The 26,733-nt window shown below is 40.2% G+C and overlaps 1 protein-coding gene across 1 annotated transcript; it reads right to left on the bottom strand.

Annotated features, from left to right (window-relative positions):
• On the bottom strand, positions 1-25,494 carry LOC135874567 (DGAT1/2-independent enzyme synthesizing storage lipids-like). The gene is made up of 6 exons (XM_065399442.1): positions 25,182-25,494; positions 17,928-18,092; positions 11,121-11,314; positions 5,920-5,980; positions 5,311-5,450; positions 1-105 (listed from the first exon to the last, which is right to left on the bottom strand). Exons 1-6 carry the CDS (start codon positions 25,492-25,494, stop codon positions 1-3), a joined length of 978 nt encoding a protein of 325 aa, XP_065255514.1.
• Between the last annotated feature and the right edge of the window lie 1,239 nt (positions 25,495-26,733).

Genomic DNA, 26,733 nt, shown 5'->3' with positions numbered 1-26,733 from the left:
CTAGTCTTCTTTCTGATGTTTATCAAATCGTTCCAACAGAGCTCTTAGTATACTTCCTGGTAGTTCTTGGTGTCTGTCTCTTAGCATTTCAATGGCAAGCTTTGTCTGTTAAGAGAAAGAAAGAGGGGGAAACCTTTTATATTTCAAGAAGGACTACTTCAATCATCATTCTCTTCTAGTTTTCCCAAGGATGCTAAAGGTATACATAAAACTCCGTGGAAAACGTTGGGGGAGGAGAGGGCAGGAAGGGTAAATCCTTCACAAGATCCCATGAAGACCATGCTGAGGGATAGTCTCATTCCCACACACCAGTGTATTTTTCCCTGTGATAACCAAGCATACAAAACAGCTAGATCTACATATGCAATAGTGCCATGGAAATGTTAGCTCACTACCACTCCATCTTGCAAACCCTGAGGCACATGAATAACTCAGGAGATTAGTTTCATTAACTTCAATAGGACTACATATTTTATTGAAATTATTCACTTGTATTTGCAGGTTTGAGCCCTTAAACTGTAAGTGTGACTTGATATAATTTCATATTTAAGTTTGACAGTTTTTTCAATTGGAGTTGTTGTAAAGATCTTTTAACTAAGCTATCACTGCGGAAATCCTATTCCGATGTAAAACCTCTGCCACAAGGTTTAGAAAGCAGTTCCCCCCTACAAAAACAGCTATTACCTTTTCAAACCCTATTTTAAATGTTTACTATTCATTAAAATATGCATCAAATCATTAAATAAAACGGGAGGTTCAGGATGTAAAAGCCTGTTTTTTCAGGCATATTAAATCTCATCCACTGTAATTTTGCTCAGACTAAAATCTGATAAATATTCAGCCTAGACCCTTCCCCTTGCTCTGTTGTAATGATTAGGGCCCAGAGGGCCTTCTCTAATTACGGGCTTAATTTATGGAAAGTGGGTAAAAGTTCATAATTGTCACAATCACCTTCTATAGAACATTATTTAAGAAGGAAAAAGGAGACATCTGAATTAAACAGAGAGGATCTACTGATACCACCCAAGGCCTGTGCTTAAAATCATGTCTGATAAACAAGGGGAGTATGGGACTGGAACTCAATGGACCAAAATTGGTACTTCAGAAATTAATCCTAACTGGTGGACAAAATAAAAAAAGTATGGGCTATTCTGCCCATCACCCCCTTTTGGGGTCCTTTTAAAGAGAGACTTTGTGAGGGAAAGGAAAAACCATTTGCACTACTGCTGCTGCTGCTGGGGGATTTTCACTGTGACATGTGGACCTTGGCACACCAGTGGAGAGGCTTAACCAACACACTGCCCCAGCAAGGACCCCAACTTGATACATATGAGATCCAACTCTGTCCTCCTGTCTCTTGTGTGTCCCATCCTGTCCCTCAAAACTAACTACTGTCCTCTCTCTCAGCTTTCTGCCTAATCCAGAGACCAAAAGCACCACATGGCCCCAGCATAACAAGGCGAGATGGTCCATCCAGCTCTGCCAGTCAGAGAAGGACTAGCAGAGGTAAGGGACCTGACCAGACCAACTAGATGATATCCCTGACTAGCCTCTTTGTGTCCTGAGAACATCAACAAAAGCCATATTTCCCCCAACTTTTACTATCCCATCACATCTCCTCCTGTGTCTATTTTGTCAACAGCAAAACTAACTCTTCCCCACCAAGATGGGCTGCTTGACAGAGCAAGAGACTCTAACGCTTATTCTTTATCTCTGAAAAAGGGATTGTTTGTTTTGCATAATCACTTAATTTCAATGCTTTTTGCCTTGTTTTGATTCTTTTCCTTTCGTGTATCTCAGTCAATACATTTCCAGCCTTTGCCATGAGTTTTCTAGTGTGTTTTCCACAATAACTAAGCAGCCTGAGGTCTCTGTACTCAAGACCCCAAACCTTGTTTAAAATGGTTCATGTTGTATAATGACAGTCATGTAAACACCTCCAGTTCTCTGGGCCCACTTATTCCACCCAAAGTGACACAACAGCTTCCCCTCAGCATCCAAAAAAATGTTTTAGTTGGGTGTTCAACACTTGTGGAAAGAATCAGACTATTTATTTAGGCACCTAACTATGGATTAGTGAGCCTAAGATTAGGCACATATATTGGCCAAGATTTTCTAAATTATTTAAATGGATGGGAATCGGGAAATGAAAAACATTTCTGATAGTAGCATTAACCCCCACAGGGCTCCAGTAAGGCCAGAACCTCAGCCAGTTCATACCAGCTGAGGATCTGTCTGATAACATTTATCATTTGCAGAGATATAACTATATAGGTTGTATGTAGTGTTGTTGTAACTCTGTTGGTCCCAATAATAATAGAAAAAATACCCTAATCACCCACGGGCGAACACTTTTCCTGAAATGATCAACTCCATATCTGACCTCTCTGTCCTTGTAATCAAAGGAAAACCTGCATAACATCTTCAAAAGATGAGACTGGGAGCTTAAATTCATAACCTTGCTAGACACTAAAAATCACGGACTCAACAGAGATGCTGGTTTTATGTCTCATTAACACAATCTATGACCAAACTAACTCTCCTTTGTCCTAAGACTGCAGATATGGTAATTGTCCACCGCATCTTGAATGGTCTCTTGCGACATATGTTAACTTCTTATGCTTAACAATCTGCTCCACCTTCTATTAGGCAGTGACACCCTGAGTACCTTTCCCAGACCTGAAAAAGAGCTGTGTGTAGCTCAAAAGTTTGTCTCTTTCACCAGCAGAGGTTGGTCCAATAAAAGATATTACTTCACCCACCTTGTCTCTATTTTGTATGTGTCCATGCAAGGGAAAAAGTGACTGGAGTGTGGGTCCTTGTTACACATTTTGAAGGGCTCTGCAAGGTATTTAGTGTTTAGGAGGCTGAAGAGTAGGACTTGACTATAATGTGTGTAGTACAGGTTCAGGGACAGACTTTCAAAAGGCACAAAGGGCAGTCAATGGAAGTCAATGGGAACTGGCATCTAATTCCCTTTTGTCTCTTGGAAGATCTCCCCAAATCACTGTGCAAATATCGACCTTTTCTGTCTTTAATTTCATGTTGTATTAATATATTTTCTTTGATTTATTTTCCATTTTAAAAAAAAATCAAGAGAAACTACCTCTGAGTTTACATATTTCAAGATGGCCTGCAATGTGAGACCTTTCTGCTATTAGTTTCTTGTGACAGAGCACTGAGACCTGACAGGTGGGTCAGCACTCTGATCACTGTAGCCTGAATTAGTTTCCCAGTGATGGCTGATTTAGCAAGTAGCTAATCAGAAAGCGATGCTGGGGAGGCAAGGAACTAATTAGGCCTCAGTTGGCTAACCTGATAAACCAGAAAGGAAGTGTTACAAGAGGGGAAGACTGGACTAGCTGAGTCAGACTGAAACAGCTCCCAAAACAGGGAGATCTCATTTCCTAGGGTCCTGGTAAAGAGGGACTAAAAACTGTAGGAATTAAAAACTGATGTTGCACTGTAGTGGTGTTGGGAGAAGGGTTTGTAATAAAATACAGACTGAACTCTAAAAGAAAGTGGGTGTGACCAGTTTCTGGGGCAGCAGAGGACAGGAACAGAGCATTGCCCTGAAACATTGCTCCTTTAGGATAAGTAAATAAACCAGCCTCAGGGATTTTATTTCCATATATTTTTCATTAGAAATAGACTTTTCCATTCTTCTTTACAGGAGAACTTGATAAAATCACTGTAAGATTAAATTAGTATTGCAGCCTTATGTGATATCCTGAGATAAATCTTTGTTTCCCTCCAAACAGTCCCTGAGACTACCCACAAATTGTTATTCCCTCTGTTCCTCTCTCCCATAAATCAAACAAAAGCTAGATTGTGTTTGAAGAGTTTCAGTTTAGGATACAGCCTTGTGAGACATCACTAGTCAGTTCCAATACCAAAGAAAGGGAAGTGACGACTATAGATACCTGTCATTTCTATTGCAAAACAAACTTAACATGCCATGGAAAAATGTCTTTGGGAAAAAAGAGTGGCCCATTTCAGACAGTTGACCCTACTCATTACCACTTCAAAAGTTATTTTTCCTTCCTTGGTATCCTGCTGTTAATTGAATTGTCTCGTTAGACTGACCTCACACTTGGTAAGGCAACTCCCATCCTTTCATGTATTTATACCTGCTCCTGTATTTTCCACTCCATGCATCTGATGACGTGGGTTCTAGCCCACGAAAACTTAGGAGTGATTGCAGACACTCAGCTGCTGTTGGACAATAATATGACAGCAGTAACCCAGTCAGCTTTTTACGTTCTTTGTCTGATTAGGACCTTGTATCCTTTAAAGACCCACCTCCGCCATTTGCACCCTTATTACCCAAGATTAGATTTTTGCAATGTGCTATCTTTAGAGCTACACATTAAAAGCATTCAGAGAGGAACACTAGGGCAGAACACAGTGGCATCATTCTGGGAACACATGCCATCCGTGCCCTGGGATTTGTGTAATGGTCTCTGGTGGAATTTAAAGTGTTGGTTATGACTTTGGAAGCCTTAAATAGCCTGTGACCTGCCTACCTGAGGAATTGCCTCTCTCTCCGTGCCACCGTGCCACAGCTGTGGTCACCAGAGGCACTCAAGCTGAATCCCCTTCACTAGAAGGGAGAGAGTAGCGGATAGCAGGGCACTCTCTGTGAGGGCTCTAAGATTTTAGAACTTGCTCTAAATAGCTGCCAAACTCTGTTAGACGGGGTTTTTGGCGAGGGCTGAAGTTTACACTCTGGAACTATGAATGTGTGGAAAGAAGCTCTTTTGTGGGTGGCTGGCTGGGAGAGTTCTTCTCTGAAAGATTGTTTTAATGCTGCTGAGGTTTTGTTGTAATATTAAGTATGTGTTAGGGCACCGGAGCTTTGTGTGGGCATTTCTAAAAGTTATTAATTTACTTAAGTTTAAATAATGTAATGTATTTTAGCTTCTTTTAAGACAGTTTACCATCTGGAAACAAGGAGCACAGCCAGGACCTTGTGATCAGCCAGCTCATCACAGACCAACAGCAAGTGGTCCACAGAACACAGTCCAGAAACCTCTGGTGTAAAGTATTGAGGGAGAAGGCCAGGGAGGATGGTGACGAGTTTAGAACAATGCACAAATCTGTGGAGGAATCTAACAGTGTCAGGAGAAAATGATATTTCAGCCAGAGATATGTTACATTATGTAAGATGGCTGATGTACTGTAAGAAAGTTTTACTTCATAAGAAACCAATAGACATGGAATTTAATGTCAGATACTACAGACCTAACTAACATCATTTAAACTAAGACTGTAGACTCCCGAAAGTTTCAAAGAGAACACCCAACTTACCTTTTCAACTAGTTCTGTAGCTGTTATATTTGGATCATATAGAATGGGATCTCCAATATATGTGCGAAGTTTGACTGGGAACCCTCCATATACAGGAATGAGTGGCAATCGAGAACGTTCATAGAACCACCTAAAAAACCCTGTGAATTAAAAAAAAGGTGGGATGGGGTGGTGTTTCATTTTGAGAGAGAACCTTAGAAGCCAGCAGAGTCCCTGAATCATAATGATTCTGGATTGCAACTAACAAATTTTAAATGATATGGGTGTTTGATGAAATGCTACATAAAGTACATCAAACAATATGTAAGGCACATAATCTTGAAAATAATTATCTACTCTTACATTGCCTCCTGCATATTCATTATCAGGTTAAGATGGGTCACCATGTAGAGAACAATTAATGTTTAGTCCAATAAATGCATAATCACATTAGCTAACCAATGTGGACTTCAGTTTACATCACAAAGAAACAGTTCCAGAATTAAAAGAGAACAAAAGATTAAAAAGAAATTCACAAGACGAGTATTTCCCAGAAAACAGTTGATTTTGAAAATATAAATAAAAGAAAACTCTAAGAACGTGAAAAGCTACATATGAAGTAAATCTTACCTATTTTTCCAAGTGTCCTACATCCTTCCTGAATATTCTGTGTAAACAAAGGGATGATGGGCTAAGAAATAAGGAAAAAGAAGTGGTAAGACTTTGGACAATAGTTCAGCCTCAGTTTTTGTATTTAAATATTGCATCTATATCATGTGGTTATAGGCATCCTATTAAATCAAAATGAAACTGATAAGTTATCACGACTAGAAACTCAAAAGGAGTCACATGTTTGTTAGGAAAAACTACAGCTAGTTATGTACCAGGTGAGGCTCCATTTTCTGAGGGTTCTTAGAACCTATGTCACATGTTGCTATTATCAGGATGAACACCAAAACAACACTGACAGGATAACATTTAGAAGCAGAAAAAATAATTCCACAAATATCAGAATTTTCAGTTTCATGAGTTTGTTCAGCAATTTTTTTCAGTGCCTAAGAAGTCAGAGTTACTGAGTTAGCCAAAAATCATCCAGACATATATTATTTTGGTAACCAAATCTTTCAAAAGTTCTATAGAAAACAGACTATCAATGAACTATGAAACACCTGCAAATCTTGGGGCAAGGGACAAGAAAGGATGATCATGCGTAACTAAATGTTTCCTTTCTAATGCCTTTAATACTAAATAGTTTTAAGAAGTTGTAATTTCTCAGAAAATTATTTCCCCTCAAATATGATGCAGATTATTGTCTCTCTGAAGCACATATTGAGCTAGTATAGGTCACATCACGTCACAGCAGAGGTTCTTCCTAAATCTTATGTTGTGACAGTGTCTTCATTATTGTTATTATAGATCGAGTGCCAACCATGTACAGGCCTGGTATAGAACTTTGCTTCCCCTTCAGTTCCTATCCCAAGAGATATGAATCAGAGCAGGGGTTCTTAAACTTTTTTATAGCGTAGACCACATCTTAACAGAGAGTGTATTTCTTGTGCAACATCCCTACAACAACTGCTTAGAGGGAAAAGTAACATCAGGAAATAAGTTATTTTTAAACTATTTAATTTTTTTTAAAAGTCACACTATCTGAACATGCTTTTCATTTAATCTTGTCATCATGCCATCTGTTCCAAATCTCTCACTCATCCGGACTAGGCTTCTCTGGCATTAGGTCACCTTCTTTTCTCACTCAGTGTAACATCTTGTCCCCCTCTCTCCTGCAAATATTGCCTGGCTCCGTTCTACCACTGATGGCTGGAGTCCTATTTTTCAGCTTCCAGGTCCTCTCCTGCCTGCAGTTCCACTCCTGCTGGTAGTTCTGGTCAAAGAAAGCAGCTCCCGTTTCCTTTCCTCTTCTTTTGAAGCAGCAGCCCCTAGTGGAGACAGCTAAGCTGACTCCTCCTTCTTTCCTTCTGCTTTTATTTCTTTAAAATGTATCTCTTTCAAGTCATATCTATACAGTTGATAGAAATTTGACTAATAACAGAGAGGAAGGATGATGTTCCTTGGACCACGTTTTATATTTCCAAGACACATTGAACTTGTGCATTAATCTTGCTCTTCGCCTTTCTTCTGTTATAACAGCTCTATTCTTCATTAGTCAAACAAAGCTGCAGTAAAAAATATAAGCCAGAATACCATATGCTGGATATTGTAACACCTACGTGACAAAATGCTACCCATAGCACCCTGATCACGGAGGTTGCTGCAGCACAGAGAAGGCTGCTGACTTAACTGAAAGCCAATAACCCATTTCTGGTGGGAGGATTACTGACACCTGGGTGCTAACTGTTGGGCTAATGAGACAATTGGCTCAGTACCTAGGAGTAACAGGAAGCACGGGAGCTCAGAGAGTGACCATGAGGAGAAGAGAAGGCTGTGTGTCAGTCTCCTCCTGCTGGATATCCGTGTCATGTTCTGTTTTGCTTAGGAACTGAAGAATAAATGTACACATGGTGAAAGGGAAACAGCATGAGTGAGTTTCTGACAGAGACCATGAAAACAGGCTCGGCAGCACTGCCCACTGGGTAGCTGAAGAGGCACCTTGTGACAACCTACTTTTGTACATCATAAAACAACCGTACACCTGAAGAATTCTTCATCCTACTCCACTGATATAATATTGAATTTAAATTAGTCCAATTTACAGTTAAAATAGTCACTTTGTCCCCTTCCCTCTTTTGGGGTTTGCGGATTTCTACCACATAATTTAAGAAGGGAATCTACAATCTTTTCAAAAATTTAAAGTTAAAAGTCCATTGCTCCATTTCCATCACATGTCCTGTGGTGCATAACCAGTCACTACAAGGTGGGGGGAGACTCATAACTTCCATGTTCTTACTATAGTATATTTGCCTGCTAGAAAGAACAGGCCCAATCCTCTTTTGCACCAGTTCTTCCTAAAGCTGGCGTAACCAGCCACATGTGGAGTTCCTCTGCCTATGAAGTGACCCAGAGACATCAGAGCAGCTCTCATTACACCTTCTTCTCCAACCCCCAGCATGGGGGAGGAGGAGGAGCTGGGGAAAAGGAAGCATGACCAGGGGGTGTCTACACCCTGGAGATCCATGGTTGCCATTATGGTCCCTTGAGGCCAAGGGCAGCCTACTTAAAATAGAGCAAACTCAAAGCGTCACCAACACTGAGGCCCAGTAGCCCCAGGGTCAGGAGAGTGCAAAGGTGACAAATCTACTTTTGCACCTCCCATGTTGAGATGCACTGAGCACAGATCAGATACAGCCCAAGATCTGGTCTAAAAATTTTAAGAAAAGTTTTGAGATTTTGCATTTAAGTTGCTATTGTTTATTCCTAAACGTGCCTCCTGCAGGGAGAACTTACCATTTCTCAGTCCATTAATGTTTTTGGTATCATTTATAATTTTCTGTCAATAATTCTATATTTTCAGGTAATGCCAAATTATGTTTTCTAAGTCTCCTATCACACTGCACTACTTATGTGGCAGTAATTTCAGGGACAACAGTCTTATAGGAGTATGACAGAATCTATATTATGGAGACACAGACAGTAGGACATCTACTCAGTTTTCCATTTAAAGCAAGGATTCAACCCGTTTGCTTTGTATGAAGAACTCCCAAATTTACAGCATGTAACTGTGACTGAAGATTGACTTGAAGACTCAGAAAACCCAATCTGAGAATTTATAAAATGAGAAATTAAAAATGGGCCCTTTAAGAAATTATTTTAGACCCTTCCACTAAAAAATGTGTTAGTACTAACCCTTTAAATTTTTGAGATGGAAAAACAAGAATTCTCCATGTTGAAGCTCTCCACTGCTTCTACAATAGCCCACACAAAGGCATGTTTTGATACAATAAAAAACCAACCTTATTCATCATATTTTTATACACAGACACACACACTCACTTTAATGGTATGTATACATAAACTATGTTCTGGAGCATGAATAGAATCTATCTCAGTAAAATTATAATCTCTCTCTAGAATGTAGCTTGCACCATAACATCACTAATTGCAGTTCAGTGCTAGCTTTTGGGTATTCTTTTTCATATTTCCCTACTTCTTTTTTTTAAATAGTTAAGCTATCTTTAGTTCAAGGACCCAATTAAAGTCCTATATCAAAAAATACCTTTGACATGTGGGTTAGGATCTCAGGGCAAGTCGACAGTTAAAATGCTGCATTGATGCAGCCGCACTGATGCAACTACTGATGCTGTAGCGCTTTAATGAAGATGCGCTACACCAATTGGAGAGACTGTAGTTAATCCACCTCCCTGAATGGCACTAGCTATGTCGATGGGAGAAGCTCTCCCACCGACATAGCACTGTCTACACCCAGGGGTAGGTTGGTATAACTACGCCACTCAGGGGTGTTGATTTTTCACACCCCTGAGCAATGCAGTTGTAGTGTAGACCAGACCAAAGGGAAAATTAACAAACTGTTTTATTCCATTGGGGAGACAGGGTGGGTGAGGTAATATCTTTTATTGGACCAACTTCTGTTGGTGAGAGAGACAAGCTTTTGAGACACACAGAACTCTTCTTCAGGTCTGGGAAAGGTATTCCCAGCACTACAGCAAAATGCAAGGTGGAACAGATTGTTTAGCGTAAGTAGTTAGCACATATTGTAAGGGACCATTCAAGGCAAAGTGGCCCGCTAACACCTCTGCAGTCACAGGACAAAAAAAGGATGTTAGTGCATTACAGATTGCTGTAATAAGCCATAAATCCAGTATCTCTGGGCTTGGCTACACGTACAGCGAGGCCGCTGTGCTGCTGTAGCACTTTAGTGAAGACTCTACTACACCAACGGGAGAGCTTCTCCCATCAGTGTAGTTAATCCACCTCTGGAAGAGGCAGTAGCTATGTCGATGGGAGAAGCCTGACTTTCATTCACAGCCTGTAGTTCAGGCCTCAGATCTTGCACCAGGCCCAGTGCTCCAGGCTCGCTCTCTCTACTACAATAGGGCCTTCAGGCCATAGCCAAGTCATTGAATAGCCTCAGTGTCCTAGGCTGAAATCTTGGAAAAATGCTGCTTGAAGCACACAAAGTAAGTCTCTCAATACTATTCCTTTTCTAGGGGAGATTCATTTTATTTCTTTTATATACAATAATCTGGTTTACAGAAAATATCTTCTGCTGACACTTCACACTGTTATAGGATTACAATAGATTAAGTGTTTTAATGTCGGTTTTTGTTTAAAAGTGTTCTGATATATCCAGTCTAATTCTTTGGTTAAAAAGTTAAACAAAACTAGAATGGACTCAAGTTAAAAAACATAACAAAATACGGCAATAGCTTTTTTACAGATAAATAAGAGGCTACTTAACTGCAGACCATTAATCTTAAAACCAAAGTCCTCTATATTATCCCTCAAATACACAGTCTCACAAGATTGCTATTCTTATATTTGACATTAGACTATAATAATCCTGTTAATATAAAAATAATTGATTTTGAACCTTCTTAGGTCACATTTTATAATCCCAGAAAGAGGATCCATTTTACAAAACATACTTGAAATCAGAATTACTTGATTGATCTTTGGATCCCTGTGTTGTAGAGTATACATATGTGCTAATGTGATGGCTACCATCTGGGGGATTGAATCAGGGCCTTTCAGAGCGAAAAGCATGAATATTGAAAGCTTCAGTTAAAGAGCTAGTCTCTGTAGCTAGCAGCTGTAATAGACTCACATTCTTTGTGGCTTGGGCACAGAGACGGGTATGTAACACACGTGATCAGTGGGTTACACATATTTATATACACACACAAGAAACCACTCACCACTTTTGCATCTATGGCCACTTGAGCAAAGCCTTTGCGATTACCCCACAGGAGGTTGTAGTTTTCATCACTAAAGAATGCTTCTCGACCTCCACCTGGTGCGACACCCAATAAGTTGCCTTTCTTCAGAATTTCAACACTTTCATCTCTTCCACTATGCACTGCAGGTAACAGGTTTAAATACAGTTGTATTCCTGCAATAAACATAACCAGTAGAGATCAATATGGTGCATTAAACCTCATTACATAATTATTACTTGCACATATTGAAAATAAAATCTAATCAAAAACTCTCCAACACACACATGCCCATCCACCCCTTCAGCAATTTTAAGTGTGTCTACATATTACATATCTGATAAAACTGGAGATGTCATAGTCATCAGTAATAAATCTGGTATAAATACTCAGATATAATTAGGGGTAACAGCTTCAACCCACAGTAGCATGGAAATGTACTTGCACTTTCCAAGTGTGGCAGAGTTCCAGCCATAATAATCAGTATGATGGACAAGGAAGGTATCAAGAGACCTTTACCCAACACTGGACAAAAGAACTGGCAAAATAGATGGAATAAAAAAACAGAAGAGTTTCTGCAGGGTGACTGGACTGTGCTGAATGGACTTTGTATTTTTCAGTTACTGCTACTGTAGCTGTTGATGGGTACAAATTTAAAGACAATATTTGACTTTATTGAGAATCTTGCCTGAACAAAGGCTGAAGAATTTGGTCCATAGTTTCACTGCTACATTAAAAAACTTCTGAGACTTTGTATCAGGCTCAACTGGCAATTAGAAATGTTTTACAAATTTACAGCTTGAACTTGAATAGCCCTTTCATGTTCGTGCCGTCCCTGATTTGAATGTGTTAAAAGAAAGTCACACATAGTTGCTTATCCAGAAATATATACACACACAACACATGATAATAAGCCTAACTTTACTATTACTTTATTGTGAAATGAATAACTTTTGTTTGGCTAATAGGCTATAACTTCTTGTAGTCTGAGGACAAGGGGCAAAGAGTCACAACACAGGGAAACATGATATATATCCGAATATCCAGAGACAGATTAAAAATGGTAGCATACACAGATTTTCTGTTTTTCTAATTTGCTCCAATAACACAACTATGCTAAGTGTAGTAAGATTTTTTGAAACTACAGATGTATACTGGGAAATTTTACAACCATTTCTTTCTTTCTGAGTTCACAAGTTAGTCTTTGAGATTTTGAGTTACAAATGAAATAAAGATTACTGAAAGTGAGATGTTCCTCAGCAACTGTTTTCAGTTGTCTTAAAGACACTTCTTACAAAAACACTTAACTTTAAATGAATACAGGCTGGAGGGACAGAGCTACCTGGGCCCAGTACTGTCCTTTAACCCCTTCCAGCCCAGTGTGGGGTTTATATACCCTATCACAGGTAGCCTAATTTAGGTGGAGAAATGACCGTGAAGAATCTTGAAGCATTAAACTTCAAAAGGTGAGGTTATTCACCCATAAATGTACACCTGAGAAAGAAAAAAACTCTTGTATACCAAAAAGGTACAGTATAATAAGATATCAATTGTGGAATCTCCATCTCTGGAGATATTTAAGAGTAGGTTAGATAAATGTCTATCAGGGATGGTCTAGACAGTATTTGGTCCTGCCATGCGGGCAGGGGACTGGACTCGATGACCTCTTGAGGTCCCTTCCAGTCCTAGAATCTATGAATCTATGAATCAATCTCTAAAAGAAAAGAAAAGAAAAGTTCTCCTTCGAGTAGCCTCTGCATATCCCACTCATGGGATGTGCTGGCCAAGCAGCTCTGATGGGGAAACCTAACTAGCAGTGCACATTGGAGAGCTCACACACCCCTTCTTACCCTTCCTTCCCTGATTCCTGAACAGTCTAAAGGTCAGGCTATAAAAGGGAGTATAGTGATCCACAGCCACCTGGTTTCCTTTCAACACCTGCAGCCAGAGACTCAGAATCTCTCCGGACCATTAATACAGATGCTAAAACCCCTCACATAGTTCTGCAGGTAGAGCTAAGGATAGCAATTAATTTATAGTGTAGACCGTCAGGATAGTTTAGTTTTAAAGTAAGACTTTTAATGGAAGAATTCAAATGGTGGTTCTGAAGAGGAAACCTGGATTCAAACATGTCTCCTGTCCGGAGGGGTTTTCAGCATCAGATGCACATTCTGGATGCCTTGCTTCCTTCCAAGAGACCACACAAAGGATGTCTATAATTACTGTAGGCCATCCCTCCCCATCAGTCTTGGAGGGAGGTCATACCCTCTCACTACCACATATCTATTAAGGCAAGGCTCAATGGAGAATTAGCAGTCTCAGGGCTCTGGCCCTCTGGGCGGAACAGAGAAAGAGGCAGTCTCAGGGCTCTGGCCCCCTGGGCAGGGCAGAGCAAGAAGCAGTTTTAAAGTGGTTCTGACCCTCTGGGCAGGGCAGAGCAGTAAGCAGTCTATTGCTTGCCCTCCTGGCTCAGGCAGACAGCAGGCAAACACAGGCCTCTTGGCCTAAGGTGGGTAGGCAGCCACCCCAGGGGTGGGGCAGCTGCAGAGGGTAGGGGGACCCAGGCCCACCCTACTCCACAGGGTCCTAGCCCACGGCCCCAACAGTGGCAGATGGTTCTGCCACTGGGTCAGTGAGGACCTGGCTGAAACACGCTGACCTGAATTCTGCCAACACAACCGAACTATCATCTGGTGTCCCTCTGCTACTTCCTACTACCCCTTTGGCATGTACTTATGTCTCCTGGGATTCCTCCGTCTCCCTGAGGTACACAGCCAGTGGCAGTCCCAGTAGCTCCTCTGGGTCCTGGCCTGTCAGCAGTCCTGCCATCTCCTCTGGGTCCTCAGTGCAGCAGCACTCCATCTCAGGCACAGGGCTCGGCAGCAGACGAACAACGTCTGCTTCCCTCTCTGGCTCTTGAGCAACTGAGCTGCAGGGCCCGCCTTTTAAACTTCCTGTCCCACCCCTCTGCTTCCAGCAGGGTGGGCATGGCTTGCCTGGCTTTGCCTACCAGGGGATGGAGAGTGGTTCCTCTCTGTCAGTCTTGGAGTGAGGCCAGGCCCCCTCACTACAATTACCTTTTCCGAATCTGAGGATCTCAGATTTGGCTATGGAAGGTAATTATCACCCTCAATTGCCTTCTGTGACAGCAAACATTTTGTCTGAAGAGGAGGAATATATTCAGATACAAGACATTCAGATCCAGGCCACTGAACACAGATCACTAAACTTCCCCAAAATAATTGCTAGAGCAGGGGTTCTCAAACTGGGGGTCGGGACCCCCCAAGGGGTTGCAAGGTTATTATATGGGGGGTCGCGAGCTATCAGCCTCCATCCCAAACCCCACTTTGCATCCAGCATTTATAATGTTGTTAAATATATAAAAAAGTGTTTTTAATTTACAAGGAGGGAGAGGGTGTCACTCAGAGACTTGCTATGTGAAAGGGATCACCAGTACAAAAGTTTGAGAACCACTGTGCTAGAGCATGTATTATAGAAAAACAACCAATCTTGGTTTAAAAATTGTCAGTGATGGAGAATCCATCGCAACCCTTGGTAAATTGCTCTAATGGTTAATTATCTTCACTGTTAAAAATGTACACCTTATTTCCAGTCTGAATTTGTCTAGTTTCATCTTCCAGATATTAGATTGTGTTATACCTTTGTCTGCTAGACTGAAGAGCCCATTATTAAACATATGTTCCCCAGCTAGGTACTTATGGATTATAATCAAGTTACCCCTTAACCTTCTCTTTGTTAAATTAAATAGATTGAGCTCTGAGTCTCTCACTATAAGGCATGTTGTCTAATCCTTTAATAATTCTTGTGGCTTTTCTCTGAACCCTCTCCAATTTATCAACATCCTTCTTGAATTGTGAGCACCAGAACTGGACACAGTACTCCAGCATCAGTCACAGCAGTGCCAAATACAGAGAAAAAATATTCCTACTCAATATTCCCCTGTTTATTCATCCAAGGATTGCATTTGCCCTTTTGGTCAGAGCATCGCACTGGGAGGCCATATTCAGCAGATTATCTACCATGACCCAAAATCTTTTTCAGAGTCACTGCTTCTCAGGATGGAGTCTCCCATCCTGTCAGTACAGCCGATGTTCTTTGTTCCTAGAGGTATACATTTACATTTAGCCGTACTAAAACACATATTGTTTGCTTCTGCCCAGTTTATGAAGTGGTCCTCATTGCTCTCAATCAGTGACCTGTCCTCTTCATTATTTACCACTCCCCCAATTTGTGTCATCTGCAAACTTTTATCACGGATGATTTTATGTTTTCTTCCAGGTCACTGATAAAAATCTAATATAGGGCCAAGAACCGATCCCGGTGGGACCCCACTGGAAATATACCCACTCAATGACAATTCCCTGTTAACAATTACATCTGAGACCTATCAATTCAGAAAACCTTTCCAAAGCATTTAGACACACATCTATGTCATCCCCCTCTCCAAAATGAGGAAGTAATCTGGAGTTTATACCACTTACCAGGACAAGTACCTGACAACTAGTTCTACCTACTGGATTAGGACTTTGAAGCTGTTTGTCTTTCTTTCTCTCCTCATGCTGGTAATACTTCTCCTTTTCTTCTCTCTTGTACTTACGCTGTTTCTCCTAGTCTTCTCTCTGTTGCTCCTGATCTGCTAGCTGCTGCATTTCCAGATGCAGTTTGTCCCTTTCCAGCTGCAGATTCTCCTGATCTACTTGTAGATCCGTCTCTGATCCCAGTTGCAGTGATGCACTCAGACTGCATAGAAAAGAGGTAGTGCCTCTGCCAGCCACTTACCTGCTTCCCTCTAAGGAGCTGGCTCCAAGATTTACCCTGCCAGCTGTACCCTCTGCCAGTGGGCTGGAAGTTCCCTGCAGACCTGGACCATTATTCCTCTTCTGTTCATTAGAATACAGCAAACCTACTAACTGTGTTTTCATCAGGTCCTCAATGCTGAGCTGCCTTTCTGTGCACACCTCAACCAGCCAAGGTCTCCTCAGCTGTTCATAATTCATCTTCCCCTGTCTCTTTTCACAAAGACTTTCGCAAAAAGTTTGAGACTTTTCTCTGTACTTCTCGTTTCTAGGGTACTTACTTCCACTGCTGTGGAAACTTATGCAATTCACACTGATACAGATCCCCCCCACACACAGCCATCATATATGTCACAGTTCAGGGCACCTGTATTTCCCCTCAGTGGTCCAGCAAGGGCACCCACTCTCAAGCTTCCGGCTCCCCAGCCATTGCCTTTGGATTGAGCCATTGGGTGGAGACATGCATCTCTCTCCTTTCTGACCAGGGTATTTCCAGGTTGAACCACTCCTTGTCTTTACTGTGACTATCCCCAACAAAACACAGGCTGCCTAAGCAGGCTTGTTTTGCCTTCTCTTCAGAGGTGGTTAACAGTGTAATTACCACTATTAATCTACCAAACATCTCTTTTTAAACAAGCTTATTTTAGTGCTAGTATAAAAGCAATACAGAGAAAACACATTAAAAACAGTACAAAGACCTACATGCGTGCTAATAAGCTTACTAGAGATCACCCCAAATCCAATAAGGGCTCTGGCAGCAGCAATCCTTCAAACCCCACACGGGTTTTCCTATGGTTTCAAGTTCATAACACCCTTTGCTCAGAACAGGAACCCAGTCTTTTGGGGCCTAAGTAGGCCAAAGTCCTTCCAACCTTCCCTAAGGATTGGGACCTTCCGTGGACCACAGATCCTGTCCGACTGCTGGATCAGAAAGAAGGCCCTGAATCAGTTTACCACCAGACCATTTAACCAAAAACCCTTCCTTTGTCTCTTGGTCCCTGAAGAATCCAGTTTGAACTAGTTTAGGCAAACCTCGCCAGTGGCTGGTGCTTCTCTAGAGATTTTGGAACCTGTGTGACTTTGACTAATCACCCCATATTGTTCGTAGTTCTGGGGGGAGCTATATTTACCCTTGCCATGGAAATACACGCAATCCCTGTCCCGCGAGGATACATAAACAATTCATTTAATACAATAGATTCCAAACATTTTAAACTTAATTCAGTAAAGTTCATCCAGGATATTTCAGGAGATTACCCTATTTATCACACATCCCATGACTGTGAATATGCAGAGTCCATCTTGAAGAATCTCAGTTACAAGTAAACAATCTTCATTTTCAGAACATCAATTGGAAGAAGCCAGGAAAACAAAATTATTAAAGAAAACGTGCTGGAAGACTACATACAAAGACTATAGGCAAAATTCACCCTTGGTACAACTTCATTAACTTCAATGGAATTACATCAAGGATAGATTTGTGTTCCGAGTCCAAATTTTCTTGTGTAATGCAAGTTACTGGTTCCTAATGACAACCTTAATGAGAGTTGGATGCTTCATAGGATTTCTATTTAAGGATTTCTATTCTCACCCTGAGAAAATAAGTTTGTTAGAATAGTTTATATTTTAGGATTTGCTCAAAAAGAGCCAATAATAAAACTCGTTAAATGTTGCATTCTTCCAATTTACAACAGTTAATCATACCAATAATAAGTGAACAGAAAGAACAGTTCATTTTTATTTTAAAGCTACATGCAAAGTTTTTTGAAATCTAGAAATCTTTAGCTATAATTAAATTCAAAAGATCACAGAGTTTCACAAATGCTTGAAATTATACTATTTTCTGTAGTGCATACCTGGAAAGCATTTTGTTTAAGTCTTAATATTTGTATGTATCTCTAAAATGGTATGAATTAATATCTCAGAATTCAAAATATTACTAATTCTCTTATTTACAATAAAAATACTTTACCTGGTAACTTAGCAACGAAGCGATCAACTACTGAGTAACAGAGTCTTCCCGTCTGTATATAGAGAGTATAGATAAAGAAGCAGTAGTGTACAGGAGAGGCTCCATGGTAATAAACTATAAGCCCTGGTCCTTCCGGAATTTTTTCAATACCATGAAGCTCATAACCTGTCAAGAGTACAAAGTACAATAGTTTCAATACTAGCTTTATACCAGTCAACCTGTGATATAACATAAACTCCTTACTAGAGTTATGGAAACTCTTGACAATATGTGGGGAAGCTGCACCAGGAGTAAGTTTTAGCATAACAATTAACTCTTGGTTCTGATAGTCAAACATTTCACTTGATAGTCAAAATGCAGTGAGAAAATGGCAGCCTTATTCTTGATTTCCTGCATCACTGAACCATATGTCAGCCCACAGAGGCCTAAAATATTGGTGCACTCTTGAGTCATTGTTCTTATTTTTGTAATTGTAACCATGATTTAAGAGGAGTCAGAAATCAGGGGAAATATTCTTACCTGTAAATGGTATTTGTGACATACCCAGAGTACAATCTTGACTGGTGAGTAGCTGTTCCACGCCTGCCTGGGATGCCCTTTACACTGCTTAGTTACTGTAGCTTCCCATCAGCTACAGTAGGCTGCTCACAAACAGCCTCCAGCATGTAAGTTACTCCCAGTTATGTCTGTGTGTACTTGCAGCCTGCCAGTCACACCTAGGCTTTTACCAGCCTGAATTATGCTGCAGGGTGATGCCAGCATACTCCCAGTCCCAGATTTTCCCCAGAAATGTATGTCTTCTACTGCCCAGCCCTTCTCTGGACAATACAAGCTTATAGAAAGTCCATCATTCTATTAATAGAAATGATATGCACAGATCTTGTTATCTCAAGTGGAGTTTCCCAAACACTTCAATTCAAACACACTAGTTTAGATAAAACAATAAAACAAGTTTATTAACTACAAAGAGATAGATTTTATGTGAATACAAGGAATAAGGCATAAAAGTCAGAAATGGTTAGAAGAAAAATAAAATGCAACTAGTGCCTAATTTAACAAACTATGTTAAATTCAAAGCAAAGTTATTCTCACCACATGATCTCAACCGTCTTACTGACCAAACTCCTTAGGTTAGGACCCCTTCTTCTGTGTAATGGCTGTTTCCTTTTTTCCTTCTAGTGCACTGAATTGATGGACAGAGCATGAGAGAGGAGGTTGGGTGAGGTCCTATGGGGTGTCTGCCCCTTCTTTTTTATAGTCCTGTCCTCCATTTGAGAAGCATTTCTAACTGGGAGCATGGTGCCAGGAAAACTGTGTACTCTGGAACCTTTGCTAATATGTACGTTTTCTGCCCATGACCTTTTTCCTGCCAATAAATAGCCACTTAGCAGGTAATGGCCCATTGACCTTGTTTATACTTGGCTGATGTGTCAGCTTGCCCTTTGTCTCTGAGGAACTGGTTTTACCACTCCCCAGACTTGGAACATGTTTCAGTAACATCATACAAAGGAATGTTATAACTTCAGATACAATATCACCACACATATTTTACCAGGACAATAATGACCAGCAAATTATGAGTTTTCAAATGGTACCTCACAAGGCATACTTTGTACAAAGATTATTACAATAGTGTGAGTACAGGAGTACAGTCCATCACAGTATTCAACTAAAGATCCAGGCTATTCTCTAACTCGATGGGTTTTTTGTTTATGTCACACTTGGATAGTTATTAGCAACCAATGAATCTACAGACTATTGAGCACCACTTCAAATGAATAAGCCTTCTCATAGTTTTCCAGAGTTGTATATGCTACAGCTCTGAAAACTAAAAACACTTCAGACCTAGAGGAGAGACACATGGATGGGATTAAAAAAAAATCCTACTCAAGGCAAATCTAAAGTGGGGGAAAAAATATCTAGAACTTGAAAGTGAAATCATGAGTAAAAACAAACCCCAAACACAAAATAAAACCATGAAGCCAATGCTCATTAAAAGGATGTCAAAGACTAAAACAGTAATAAAACAATAGAAAAATCACCACATAATTAGAATGACTATAGGGCTGGAAGTACAAAGAAAGGCCTAGTGAACTGAAAAATACCATGTCCTATTAACTAACTTTAACTGTTCGACTTGACCTAACAATGCACCAGCTCAAGTATTGGCTTTGGAGATGCTGGGTTATTTCCTCCAGCTTCAGATTTGTGGATGACAGCTCAGAGATCAGTGACAATCAGAGATATGTGAATGGCCATTGTTTTCCTCTAAACCTTCTCAGTTGTTTCTCAGCCATTTTTATGAGTCCAGGGATGCTTTAGGGAACTACACTAGAGGAGGTCTGGAACACTGGGGAAGAGCTCAGCACTTGCACAGTCTACTCACTGGAAGGCAATGTGAGAATAAAGAGCTAAGAAGAAGCTTGAGATCATCTAGACTCAACTGGCTTTCAAAAATTCAGTAATCTCATTAGTCACTTGTGCCTATTCAAGTGTAATGTAAACATAAAACCCATCAAGTTAGAAACTGACCTTGTTCACTCAGAGACAGAGAGTGAAGAATGCTTTTGGTAGATCAGGATTTAACATGATAAATTTCAGTCACTCAGTGAGACACGGTTGATGGCTCAGATGCCAGTCTTGAACAGTGCAACAAAATGAGCTGTCATGGAAATTGCTTATCAAATCTACCCCATCAGAAAGAACCTATGGTATTGTTTCTGTGTTAGCTTTCACTACTATATCTTTTTTGATTTAGTGCAAAGTTCTGTCAAGAACAGTTATATTGTATTTTCCCCATTAGAAGCCTGAAATCATACTTGTCTATTCTCTGAAGAATAGACAATTATTTTCCCCAATAATCTAACTTTTCCAACTAAATCTAATGGTTTTATTTAAAACCCGTTAGTTTATTAAGTACTATCCTAGTTATTTTTCTTGATGCAACATGCAGTGCAGCTGCATTATGCTGACCATTATTCCTAAATTATGAATCCTAGGAGAATCTTGAGCACATGGGGCCCAATTCAATAACCTTTGAAGTCAACATAAGAAGCCCCACTTATGTCAGTGCCCATACTGGGAAATTCACCTTGGAAGGCCTGCACAAGCCTTTTGCCCAACTTAATCCTAAGAGTGAAGCTGCTGGAAAGTGGTAACATAGAAAATGCTACACAATATTACACCAATGGTCCATCTAATTCAGTAGCCTGTTTCTAACAGTGACCAACAGAAGATGCTCCAAACCTCCACAATGGACGATTACCAAAAAACATATCTGGAGAAAGGGTTATGTCTAACCATGCAGTTACAAGTTGGCTTGTGTCCTGAAGCACAAGAGTTTATATCTATAATACATTTTCAACCTCATAGAATTGTGGATATTCATATTCAGATAAAATTGTCTAATTCTCTTTGCCTCCATAATACACTGTGGCACTTAGTTCTCCAGTTTCATGATGCATTGTGTAAAAATAATTTTCTTTATCCAGTATAAATGTGTTGCTTTTAATTTCTCCCTTCTTCTAATATGGTGAAAATGTAACTAGACGCACATGATTAACTTCTCTATACTGTTCAATAGTTTCTCTCTAAACTACATACTCTTAATCATTTTAATCTTTCATCATATTTTTCATCAAGCTTTTCCATGGCTCTCATCATCTGCAGTGTCCTTTTTTGGACCTATTCTATTTCTACTATATTCCCACTTATAGTTTCGATTTATAAGCAGTGCTGATAATAGTCCGGAGGTGGGAACAGAGTCCCCATTGAACAGTGACTGAATCACCACTCTCCTGAATGTAGCATCAGCCATAGCAACCAAATCCAGAGCATATTGCCTGGTGAAAGTGTGTACAGAATTCCAGGTTGCAGCTCTTCAAATTTCAGCGGTGGCGACCTGTTTATGGCAAGCAAAAGAAGTTGCTACAACTCTAGTAGAATGTGATTGTACTGAAGTAGGTACAGGAATTTCTGCTAATATGTAACATTCAATAATACATTGTTTAATCCATCTAGAAATAGTCTGTGAAGAAACCATAAAACCCACATGATTCTTAGCATGAGACACAAATAATATACATGATTTTCGAAAACCTTTAGTTCTATCTAGCTAATCAGCAAGGGCCCTTCTCACAACCAAAGTATGTAAAACAGATTCCTCTTTATTAGAATGTGCCTTTTGGAAAGATATCAGCAAATTAATTCTGTGATGGATATGAAATAAAGGTATTTTCAATAAGTGTGATGAATCAATATATGAAATTACGTGTTCTTTAAATCAAGAGTTGTGAACCAATCTGTGACCGAAAGTGAAGGGCTTATGGAAGCCAAAGTTAACATGCAGAACTGAAACTTCTGAATGTATTTGTTGAGGTTCCTTAAACAAAAAATTGGATGGAACCCCCCATCCTTTTTCCTCACCACTGTCAGGCCCCAGGGGTATTGAAACCAGGGGTCCTGGGAGTTATCTCACTCCAGTCCTCCACCTAGCAGCTCATAGACAGCAGCTGGGACTGGGGTCCATGAAGCCCAACTGGGGCATAAACCACATCCCTACCCTCTGATTAGAGAGCTCCAAGGCTCCTGATTGGGCCACTTTTTACTGTTTGTCAAAAACCGTCTCTTCAGATTTTATTCCTAATGGACATCAGGGTTACCTGCTTTCAGAAGTGGTATTTGCTTTTAAAAATATGAACCAAGGCTTTTAAAAAGAAAATTAAGAAAAAATATTGTTTAAGAACTTAAACTACTAGCAAAATACCCATACCACTTTAAATTTACAAAAAGTACATGTTTAAAGATATAGAGATCAGTCAAGGACCTGTCAAAAGCTGGTTGGTTTAACAAAAGAAAGTCTCTTAATAAAAGAAATATGCCAAGTGTGGGGATATTCTGGGGCAGTTTCTTGAGACAGGAGGTTGCCTTATAAAGGAATGCAATCCAAGCTGGAAGCTTTTCTTCTTTTAACATGCAGGTTCAGAGTCCTGCATTTCTCCTGCAAGAGCTGACAGTGACACAACAAGAGTTCTTTAAATATTTCAGTTCCCTTTTCTGCTTTAGGTGTTTGCAATGTTATGAACATTTGCAAAAAAAAAAAAAATTACACAGAGGTCATGACAAGTAAATGAAATAAGAAGTGATTTTTCAACTATGTTATTTCACAGTGTATTTGTATATATACTTTAGTTATGGATTAAGGATATTAACTATTTCCTTGTATTTGTTTAAAAAAGCATCTCAGTTCATCCCAAAGTGTAATTTTAGTCTAAAAAGACAATGTAAAAGTAGCAGCTTACTCACAAATTAAAACTAGAAAAAAGGTATAAGTGGCTTTCCCATCTATTTGTACAGAATCTAAGTACTGGTTTCTCCCTCGCAGGGTCCCAGAGCCCAGGCTCCAGCCCGAACCCGAATGTCTACACCGCAATTAAACAGCCACTGAGCCCGAGCCCAAGTCAGCTGACACAGGCCAGCCGCAAGGTTTTAACTATAGTGTAGACATATTCTGAGAAGCTGAAATACACTGATTCTGCTACAAAGGCCTTACACTTTCATGGGCAGGGAAGGGGGGAGGGAATTCAAGACCAAAAGGAGTGAACCCTTTCATTTAAATGAAGTGTTGATGCTTGTGTGTCTTAGTTTTACCCCTCAAAACTAGTGTGTGTCTGGAAATTCTTGGAAGCTTCAACACTCCCCTCTCATCCACACCAAAATTTGTGCACTTTGAGCAGCAGGTAACATGATAAATAGTCTCACCAAATCATACAGGTGAGGAATTATTAACAACTCCCTGTTTCAGATGTGATGCATTGGTCTTTTGTGCTGTCATATTGTATCGCAAACATATATCCAAAATATGCTGCCTACTTTCACTCTCAAGCAGGTTCCAGTGTATTCAATGATTGGAGAATCTGATGCAGAATTTACTCCTTGGCACACAATTGTGCTCCAGAATCCCTGCGCTCCCTTTTTTAATTGTTTCTAGCCTTTATGGTTGCAGAGATAACCTTGACAATGTGAAGTGTGTAAATCAATGCAGTAATGTCTTCTTGAGTCTACAGAGAGTCTGAAACATTACCTGTAAGAGGTGTAAACTGCTCTGCTCATCTCAATCAGGGCCCCAGGAACTCTGCCTCCTTCTCTCCCTATGAGTGCCAAGGAGTGGAAGGAGACAGAAGTGTAGGATGGTGGGCTGGGCTGCCAAGGCACAACAGCCAAGGCCCAATGAAGCCAGCTATGTGCGCCACTTTCCCTGATACACGGTGGGGGTGGGAGAGGGACATTCTTACTCAGACTGCCTTGCCAACATTGTAGGAGCCAAAATCCAGGGAATCCCATTCCTGGGTCATTTGGAGAGTTTAATCAAAATCCCAACCTCAAATAATCACTATTCAATTCAACATTAAGGAGTATTTTCAGCTATAAATGACAGGTTCTGTTTGTGTGTGTCGTGGCAGGGGAAAACATGGAGAATGAAGGGTATTTTCTAGTAGTGAATGAGTTATTAATATTGGCACCGAATTTAGGGGTTGTTACTGCAGAATTTGGTTCCAGTGCACCTATTGCAGGCCTTGAAATTGTTTATTGTGTTACTGAGAAGGCAAGGCCCCCTAACCCCAAACTGTTGGGAAAGGGGAGAATGCAAACGTTTCTGCTAGGATGCTGACCCTGGTCTCTGTTTGTGGGTTTCATCTTTTATATCAGCCTCTAGATAGCGGAAGTCATAGAAATTAGAAACTTTCTGTATCGGGGAGTTTTTCAGGCTCTGTGTCTATTGCATTAACTTCATCCACTATGCCTATAATTCTAATTTAGCAAAAAACCTACAATCTATCATGTGTCTGGCAGTTCTAATATTTATAAGCCCACACCAGTACTTATGTTCCTTTTCTACAGTGGGCTTTTTCTTAAAAATTTCCCATCACTGCTACGAGAGGGAGAGTCACAATGATGATAAGAACATTTTTACATAGAAGTCAAGTGTAGACTCAGCCAGGGAGTAACAAACAGCATCAGCTGATAAAAGCTTTTGTTACTACCAACTTGGACTGGATAAGATCCAGTGGCCTAGCTGAAAGCCTCCATCATTCCTATTATCTATGATGGCTCAAAGTGCCCAGGAAATGTCAACAGTGAACCCCATCTGAGTGTAACTATAGTTCAGCCACAAAAAGTTCAGGATACCAGTTTTTAATAATCAAATGATAGCATCTCACAACACAATAGTGTTCAGAGAGAAAAATGTCTTACCGTGCCACAGTTTTCCATACATACTAAATATGGATGCCACCATGAACCTTCCGTTGTCCCATGACTTATTGGAGAAATCCTCATCTAGGCCATTCTTTCTCTTGTAAATGTGCAGGAGAAGATTTAAAAAGCAACTAACGCTTATAAAAATTAAAATAGGTGCAAATATTATGTTTAACACACACAAGATGAAGCCGATATAGTATAAATAGTGGCACTCCACACCAGTCCATTCTTCTAATATGTAAGTCAGCCAGGTCGAGCTAATCACTGATTCCTGCCATGAAGTATGGGATTCACTTTTACTTAACATCTTCTGTTAAAAGAATTAGGCAAACTGAGTCAAACTCTCTTCGTAATCAAAGCAGTTTCTTAACCTTGCCCCTAGAAAGAAAGAACACGGTGTTCATTTATTCCTACTACTACCAGAGAAGTTACAGACATGCTTTCATTGTATTTAAATGATGTTCTTAATATCCTATTTTTCTCATGTGAAGTAGGACTTTGATATAACTATTTTTAAACACATTGCAGTAGTGCCAGAGGAAAATCAGCGGAAGAGGGGACTGACCATAGCAGAGGAATCCTGGCAGTGGCCAGTGATGGACCAAGTGTCATGGAAGGCCTGTGCAAGGGGGTAAGGAGCAACATTGATGGGCATTAGGTGATGGTTAGAGAGAGGGAGTGCTGAAAGAATAGACCTGAGATGCAAGAGTTTTTATTCAGAACAAGATTCAATGAGTGATCATCTTGGTGAGCAAAAGAGCTGTTCCAGGGCTGAAGATCAAATGAGGCGGGAAGGATGAGGAAATGAGGCTGAGGTGGCAGCAACTAATGGGTCAGAGGAGACATGGACAGGGAAGGTGTATTCAAAGAGTATGAAGGAGGACTGCATAGAGGCAGAGGGAAAACTAGTAATCAGAGAGGAAGGTGGTCAAGGTAACAAAATAAGGAACCTGCTCCTTCCTAGATGGTCCTCTCCCCACTTGCTTCTCTCCCTCCCAACGGAAGCCATTATGAAACCTTTGGAGCTAGAGTTTACGATTTGGCAGGGTGTGACCTTTGTGTCAATAATCTGCCTTTTACTATCCCCATGAAAATCCACCCAAATTTGGTGAAGTTATAAGCCTTTGAAAAATCACAGTTCATCCATGCTCAGTAGAGACTTCAATTTTAGCAGCTAAATTCCCCTAATATAATATCTGCACTGAGCATGCTCCAACGCATGGTTGAGCAGGGCTCCCATGACAATTTTGGATTGGTAATATTTAATAGTCTCATCACAGGAAATATTTCTAAAATTAAGACTACAGGAAAGCTTATACTTAAGGTCAGAAATGCTAAAGCTAATGACTGAAAAATAAGCCAAATAAACTAATATAAAAGTGCAACTCCCACAACCCTTAAATTGGAAACCTGCCATCGTATTTGACAAATATCCTTATATGGACACTATTGACTTTAAGTCAAATCAATTTTAAAAATAGTCAATTAGAAATAGTTTCAGCTCCTATATGTGCCCCTGACCCCATAGGCCAGTGTTTGTGGGTTT

This window comes from Emys orbicularis, chromosome 2 (genome assembly GCF_028017835.1).
Source record: "Emys orbicularis isolate rEmyOrb1 chromosome 2, rEmyOrb1.hap1, whole genome shotgun sequence".
Classification (NCBI taxonomy): Eukaryota; Metazoa; Chordata; order Testudines; family Emydidae; genus Emys; species Emys orbicularis.
The sequence above is the reverse complement of the archived record's forward strand: the minus strand, read 5'-3'. Positions and strand labels throughout refer to the sequence as shown.